General features: G+C 47.6%; 1 protein-coding gene and 1 non-coding gene across 2 annotated transcripts; both read right to left on the bottom strand.

The window, feature by feature from the left end:
- Positions 1 to 375: 375 nt before the first annotated feature.
- Positions 376 to 7,554, bottom strand: EIF5 (eukaryotic translation initiation factor 5). Its single transcript, XM_062181151.1, has 11 exons — positions 7,367 to 7,554; positions 6,573 to 6,852; positions 6,410 to 6,491; positions 5,643 to 5,815; positions 5,422 to 5,533; positions 4,273 to 4,415; positions 3,930 to 4,088; positions 3,520 to 3,681; positions 3,208 to 3,372; positions 2,845 to 2,979; positions 376 to 2,577 (listed from the first exon to the last, which is right to left on the bottom strand). Exons 2-11 carry the CDS (start codon positions 6,642 to 6,644, stop codon positions 2,488 to 2,490), a joined length of 1,293 nt encoding a protein of 430 aa, XP_062037135.1. The 5' UTR covers positions 6,645 to 6,852; positions 7,367 to 7,554; the 3' UTR covers positions 376 to 2,487.
- LOC133751767 (small nucleolar RNA SNORA28) lies at positions 4,645 to 4,770 on the bottom strand. The gene has a single exon (XR_009864861.1). It is a non-coding gene; the product is annotated as a small nucleolar RNA SNORA28 (small nucleolar RNA).
- Positions 7,555 to 7,952: the final 398 nt, after the last annotated feature.

Below are 7,952 nucleotides of genomic sequence, written 5' to 3' on the forward strand. Positions count from 1 at the left end.
AGGTTTGTTTGTCCCCCACCCCCACCTTTTAAAAAGCATTCCACATGGACACTGGCTGCTCCACTTCTGATCCAGCTCTCTGCTGTGGCCTGGGAAAGCAGCAGCAGACAGCCCAAGTCTTTGGGCCCCTGCACCCAGGTGGGAAACCCGGAGGAAGCTCCTGGCTCCAAGGACTGTGTGGAACAAAGCAAGCTCCCCCATTTCCCCGTTCTCAACCTGAGAGGCGCGTTTCCCAGTGTACCACTGTGCACGCGACACCTGCTGTGTGTGTGGCTGGCCAGTCTGACTGCTGAAGAATCGAAAGCACCAGCTACTGAGCAGGGCTGATTTCAAAGCTTTCATCTCACTGTGAAATGAAAACTTAGGGTTTCAGTATTAAAGCAAAGACAAAACATAATTTTAATTGTTTTAATCAAGTAACGTAGCTGTTTGGAACAGGAAATCTTAAGACAGTTCAATAGAGCAGTGAAGGATCACTATTAGGATACCCTCCATGAATAAAATTCAATAGATTATGCGAATTTGAATTCCACTGGAAATTTGGCACCAGACTGAACATTAGTCCAAGCCCAAATTTTCTCTTTAGTGTTGAGACGCCTTAAACATATTTCCCTTCAGGTCAAAAGTAAAAAGCTCTGTAACAGAACCTCATTAGCTTTACACTGTTGAGTGCAGCTTAGCTTAGGTCACCAGGATCTCCTATGGGTATTTCAGTTGATAAAAGCAAACTGGCCGTACAGCAGAATTTGAAACCTAGGCGACATACGCGTTTGCAAAACTCCCCTCTTTGGTGTGACACAGCACATTCCATCCAGGTATATGGCTCCTGTTCCACTCTCATCAGAATCTACCAAAGGCAGTTGTAAATAAACTCTCTCAAATAAGATTGCTAGGTTTCAGTTCCTTAAAATATCAAGCTAACAAGGTTTTATTTTATCAAATGTCTGTATAATTTCAATGTGAAAAATTTTTTTACATACATTTGTTAAAGTCTCAATCTGTGAGATGGGTCACAAGGAAATAAGGAAATGCTGTGAAAATCCTCCAAATGAGCTTAACCATACGGACTCCCAGCTCCCACAGTGCACTTTTTGCAGAAAGGAATAAACACAACAATTTTCCATCTTGAAGATGATTACTCAAATATAGTCAGAACTCGGATCAAGTGAGTTTACATTAGCTAATTGGGCAAGGAATTCTCTCACAGGTCCAAACCCGAAGCCCTGCAGGGCCGGCAGAGGCCCCAGTCACCCGCACTCAGAACCAGCGTCACAGACCTCTTGGGTGTCTGCCTAGATTCAATGTGAAGTAAAAAATATCCCAAGTCTTACACCAAAATAGAGGCTTCGACTTAGAAATATGCTTTTAACCTTATTTTTAAAATAAGAAAAACAAAAATCAAGTTTGAAACACAGTAACACTTATTTTGGCAAGCTAGCAACCAAAATCTAGAAAGCATAAGCTATGTGGTTCAAGTGGAAAAGGCATTAAAGAACAACCTTAGTATTCAGGGAAAAATCACACTGAACAAAATATACAGTATGTCTAAGCACTCGGAAGTTATAATTTAAACGATAATGGTAAAAGCTAAAAACTATGCTCAGTTTCTGCTAGAGATTAAGTGCACCTTTACCTGTTTCCCCCAAATAAAATCAGTTGACTATTCAATCACACCTCAGAATTTGTGTTCTCTTAGTACAAAGCAACCACTACATACACATTAAATGCTCATTTGTTAATGTAGTAGTCATTTCCCTGGCTCATCCAACGTGCAATGCACACGACTTCAAAGACTACCAATTTGGGGAAATTGTACACAAACTGGAAAAACAAAATTTCAAGTTTCAAAACCTGCTCTCAATCAACGTTTATAGGACACTCAGGTCACTTCTGCTCCTCAGATGTTGTGCTGTCATTTGATCAGCAGTCTACCTCGGCCTAAACGTACATTACCAAACACCAATCCGTGGGACCAGAGGTAAAACTTTCCAAGTACTGTATTTCTTAGTGGCTGAATAAAGTCATTACAAATACACACACTTACACTCTGAAGACCTCATTATGGTCTCAGCACCTAACAACGTATCACAGGCTCCAAGAATCCTATCAGGTTAAATGATGGCACATTATAAAAGGAGCCAATTACTTCAGCCAAAGTCATTCAGAGCCAAAAATCTTAAGAATGACCAAAATCAAATCTTTATTTTTGTTAACTGTATAAATGTGATCCAAATGTGTCCATCACTAGTTTTTCAAAAAGAAACATGCTATAAAATAAGCAAACTCTATCTGCTCACTGATGTGTATGGACTCCCTAGATGTCTCATTGGGCTTAAATACAGATCACTCACAGTAATAGTTTTCTTAGTATAAAGTGTAGCATGATGTTAAGCTATTTTAGCTTTTGCACATACATGTTGCACTTCTGGCTGATAATGGAGAAAAAGTTGCAGCATTACACTGGTAAGCTAGGTTGCATTCGGCCCTTTAGATGGCATCAATATCAATGTCGTCATCCTTGTTGTCAGACTTCACAGTTTCAACTTTCGGTACACTGGCAGTCTTCGAATACACCACCTGATGAAACAAATGATGATTGTAAACCTGTCCCAGTCAATCTGCATTTAACACAAACAGCCACAAAGATGCAGCTTCTCCATGTACACTCTCGGGTACACACACTGCCTCTCCTCTGCTCGTTTTTTTTTACAGATCATAGTCTCTGGTCACAGAGGGAGGGATGTTCACCACCCTCTACAATCCATTAGTGATTATTTCCCAAACTACTGTCCAAACATTTTAACCAAACACCATCATCAATGCTCTATTTTCTCTAGCGTTTACCTCAATGTTCTCATCTTCGTCATCTTCTTCACCACCAGAAGACTCCTCCTCTGCCTCCTTCAGCCATTTAATAAATGGTTCTGCTTTGACACGAATCTCTTTGGCAAGTTCTTTTGAGACGTATTTCTTAGAAGCCTAAAAACAGATCAGTACAATTTTCTTAGTTTGAGGACATTAACTTACTCTGGGGAGATCATATCTGGTCATGAATCCTCAACAAAATACAGTTAACACACGAGAATCCCAGCTGTTTGTTAGTGTGGATACAAAACGGACAAGGCAGGAATCACCTGCAAGGCACACCAAGCCCCCAGCCGCTCTGGCTCCACACTTCTGACCCGAGTCCACTCCTGTGCGCCCCACCTTTTCCGACCAGCTGATGATGACTTCTTCTTCTAAAAGGTCCGCATCGTACATCTCCTTCAGGATGTGTGGGATCTTGGAGATGAGCTGCGCTTGATGCATTGCTACCACACACTCCAAACCGTGAAGAAGGTACCGCTGAGCTTTTTTGTTGTTGTGACAAAACTGCAAACAGACATTTGGGCATCAACAAACTTTTCGTACATGATCTAGGCTGACAACTTCTAACAAATGAGCCAAAGAGGTTGAAGTGCTAGATGGCAGGCCCAGGGAGAAACGGCTGTGATTTCACTTATGAATCTGTTTGCTTACTCTTAGAAAATGGCGCCTGTATTTCTTAATTTGCTCCCGGATCTTCTCATTAAAGAGAACTTCAGTCAGAACAAGAGGGCCCATGGCTTTCACGTCCAGCCTTTCTGCCTCAGCGACGATCTCCTTGTCCGAGGAGTCAATGACGCCCTCTTCCTTCTTCTTCTGCAGAGAAAGTCAGAGAAATGGACTTGATCTTCTGGGGGGCTCAAGACTCCAAGTGCCCCTGCATCCTGGCAACTACACTCAACGTCACTTCTCGAATGGACAGAGAAAACGAGAACCACAGGACCGTTAACTAGACCATTCACACGGTATCGAGAAGGCACCTGCCTGCTACCCAGCTGAATACAGTAATTATCTGAAAGGCAAAACCGGAGAAGCACCGGACTCCCGGAGGAGCAGATGTTTACCTTCACAAAGTCAAACAGGATGTTGACGCGCTCTTCCACAGTCCTCTCCAGGTCGTCACTGAGCGTCAGCACTTTCGCATGGTCACTGATTTCATCCATTCTGCGCCTCTGAGCTTCCTCAGTTGTATCTTCTCCCCAGTCATCATCCTCCTCCTCTTCCTGTTGACAAAAGTAAGGCGCTTGGGTCAAGGGCATTAAAAATGTCTGCAGACTGTGCCAAGTTAATGACACCAAATTCACTTTCTACCTTTAAAATAAACTAAATTCTTCTGATTTTAAGCAACCAACAGTACCTGGGATCCAACACACATCCACCACAGCCAGGGCCTTCAACACCACTCACCACAGCATGTGGAGGAGGACTGAGTTCACTTGGTGGCGGCGGCGGCGGTGTTTCACTGCTGGATACGGAGCCATTTTCCTTGTCTTTGCCCTTCCTGTTCTTCTTTTCCTTCTCTTTCTTCCCTGTGCCACTGTCACTATTCTCTACATGGAGACAGAATGGAAATACAAGTTTAATCTCATAGTGAACATCTCAGTGCCCACCGTACATTTAAATCCTGTCTGTCTGCTATGGATCACCCTCAGAAAACCAAACAAAACACTTACAATTCTAGATTAGAGCCAGTGATATGGCGCAGCTGGTTAAAATATAGGCCTTGTGACCTTGAACAAGGCTTTTATCTCAAACCAGCTTTCTCCAACACAGTTGAACACTGTTTAAGTCTATATAACGGCTTGTCTCACAGGAAAGAGAACACCGGAATAGGTTAGACTTCCTTGCTCTAGCAAGCTCAAATTGTGCCAGACAGTTTCGACAGTCTGCCACAGAGTGTTGCTTGCAATTTAAAGACCCTTAAACCTTCAGACAAGCTCTCCGTGTACCAAACAACACTAGAAGTACTCTGCTGGTTTCCCATCATAATCTTAAGTGTCTCATTCACCTTAAGATGTCCCATCTCAAAAGTTGATGGTATGGTGTAAAAATCTACCCTATTCAACTTTAATGGCACAAAAAAACAACAGTAGACTTTTCAAACACTTACGTGCAATGTAATGTGGTGTTCCCATATTCCTTTTGCAACAGAAAATCTCCCATTTTGTTTCCCAGAAATTTTGTTAAAATCTTATTAGTGGGGCCGGTGCTGTGTCACAGTGGGTAAAGCCACCGCCTGCAGTGCCAGCATCCCATATGGGCGCCAGTTCAAGACCCAGCTGCTTCACTTCCCATCCAGCTCTCTGCTATGGCCTGGGAAAGCAGAAGATGGCCCAAGTGCTTGGGCCCCTACACCTGAGTGGCAGACCTAGAAGCAGCTCCTGGCTTCGGATTGGCGCAGCTTTGGCTGTTACAGCCAACTGGGGAGTGAACCAGTGGATGGGAAGAGCACTCTCTCTGCCTCTCCTTCTATGTAACTGACTTTCAGATAAATAAATCTTAAACAAAATAAAACAAAAAAACAAACAAAAAAACTCATTTAGTATGAAGACTTACCAGGTGGGTTTTTGAGAATGAAGGTGCAGAGTTTATGATGTGTGTCAAGCATGCCTCGATAGCCACAGGCTTTACAAGAATTACCTATTGTTTGCTTCTTCGGATTGACATGCTGCAAAAAAAAAAAAAAAGTCATCCATATAAAGTGGAATTGTGTGAGAAGACCATCATAAGAAATGAGAGATGGCGATCTACTTAAAACTCCGGGTGCACTCACTCACCAGATCTGTTTCAGGGTTCTCACACTCAGGACAGAGAACAAATTTTTTAATGAATCCATCCAACATGTCTTGCAGCTTATTCGCCTCATGAGATCCATTGACAATGTAACGGTCATTCTTAACATCAAACTGGGTCTGTGCTCCCAGCTCACAACCAAAATATTTGGTGGGATCTATTTGGAGAAAAAAAATTAGATTTGTCTCATTACAGTTAACTAAATGTCTTGCTGCTTGTTCATATCTTACACAGAAATCATTGTTTTTAAGTTGTTGGGCACAGAGCTGGTGGTGTAGCGTAGTGGGTAAAGCTGCCACCTGCAGTGCCAGCATCCCATATGGACGCCTGTTTGAGTCCCAGCTGATCCAGCTCTCTGCTATGGCACGGGAAAGCAATGCAAGGTGGCCCCTTGCACCCAACTGGGAGATCCAGAAGAAGCTCCTGGCTCCTGATCAGCTCAGCTCCAGCTGACTTGTGACCATTTGGGGAGTGAACCAGCAGATGGACAGCCCCTCTCTGCCTCTCAAATAAATCTTAAAAAAAAAAAAAAAAAAAAAAAAAAAATCGGGCTAAAATCAAATGTGCTGCCCAGGTAATTTTGTGAACTTAAGACAACTATTACATTGGTTAGTTTTAAATCTGAGGTTCCACTCCTTACCCCTTAAACTAATTAGCACAGAATTCGTAAATGTTTTTCAGCTTAAAGAGGACCAAGACAATATATATTCGTCATACACCTTTTCAGACTTCTCCAAGAAGCTTTACTTACACGTTGGAGGCCGATTAAGCGCCTTTGCAACGTCAACCATGTTGACTATAACTGTCTTGATTCCATTTCCTTTGCCCTCAACCTAAAGAGAACACGAACTTTATTTTTGCATTTAATCTACTTAAACATCTAGTCTTCCTACTAAAACGAAGATCAGCATTACCTTGGCAATCAGACGGGGCATCTTGTAGCGATAGAACTGGTCTGACACGCTGCGGTTGACGTTGACAGACATTTTGGCTTATTAATGGCTTTATCAATAAGATGAAGAGATCTTTGATTGCAACTTTTTGGTATCTTCTGTCTGGAGAAGAAGGGATGACATAAACGACTGCAAGACTTCTCGGTCTCTGACATGAAAAAATTTTCGCCACTGAGGCTGCAAGCTTCTTGCTTGTATGCTATGTGTCCCCAATACAGGTACCAATGGCTGCGCAACAGCTCTGCAAGAGAAGAAGCGAAGAACACACCCCGATCCCCGCAGGTGTAACGTCACTCCCGCCCCGACGGCCGCCCGCGCGACCCACAGCCCCGGCTCCCTCGACACCGGCGCCGCCGGCCGCCGCCCGCGGAAGCCCGCCCCGCCCCCCGCCGAGCCGCCCGCCCTGCCCCCCGAGCCGCAGTCCGGGCCGGCCCGAGCGTTGGCGCCGCGGCCCCGGCGTACTCGGCAGCCCGGCCCCGCGCGCGGCTGACCTCCGGCCCCGCGCCCTCCGAGGCGCTCGGGCGGCGCCGGGCCCACCCCGGGCGCCCCAGGCCCGCGGCGGCGGCGGGGCCGCGGGGCCGCCCCCGCCCCGGGCGCGGTGACTCACAAATGCGGCAGCGCGCGCTCCCGCCGGCAGGGCAGAGGCCGCCGCCGCCCCCCAAACTGCGCCACACGCCGCGGCGGGTCACGCGGCGGCGCCGCCATCTTGTGCGGCCGCCATCTCCCGTCCGCCCGCCCGCCCGCCCGCGACTCACCGTTTTCGTCAAATAAAGACATAAACCCAACGCTGCTCGCCCGGGACTGGGATGAAGTGAGGCGCGTTTCAACCCGAGTCCGGTCCGGGGCGGCGGAGGCGGCGGAGCGCAGCGCAGCGCGGGGAGCGGCCGGGCCAGGTGCCGCCGCCGAGCAGCGGGAGGGGCTGTCCCAGCGACGTCCGCGGTCGGGCAGCGCGGAGCGGCGACCTGGCGCGGAGACACGGCGCCGTGAGCGCGGGCGGGCGGGCGCGCCTGCCCCGCCAGCCAGCGGCCCGCGGGGTCGGGGGGCGGGGAGGGGCGCGGGGCCGCCGCCCCTCAGCGGACTCACCTCTGGAATGTTCTCGCTCTGACTGAACAACGCCGCCGCCGCGCTCAAGCTACCTTCGGCCCCGGCGCCCGCCCCTCGCGCTAGGCCGCACTGCCGATTGGCCAGAGGCCCGCCCGAGCTCGCTTTTGATTGGCCTGCACGCCGCGTCAGTCGCGCCTTCTCCCCGCCCCCTCTTCCTGAGGGTCCTGTCGCCGCTTCAGCCCGCCTCCAGCCGGGGTCCCGGCTTCCTTCCTCTCCCCTCCCCCCCGCTTTTCCCAG

This window comes from Lepus europaeus, chromosome 22 (assembly GCF_033115175.1).
Source record: "Lepus europaeus isolate LE1 chromosome 22, mLepTim1.pri, whole genome shotgun sequence".
Classification (NCBI taxonomy): domain Eukaryota; kingdom Metazoa; phylum Chordata; class Mammalia; order Lagomorpha; family Leporidae; genus Lepus; species Lepus europaeus.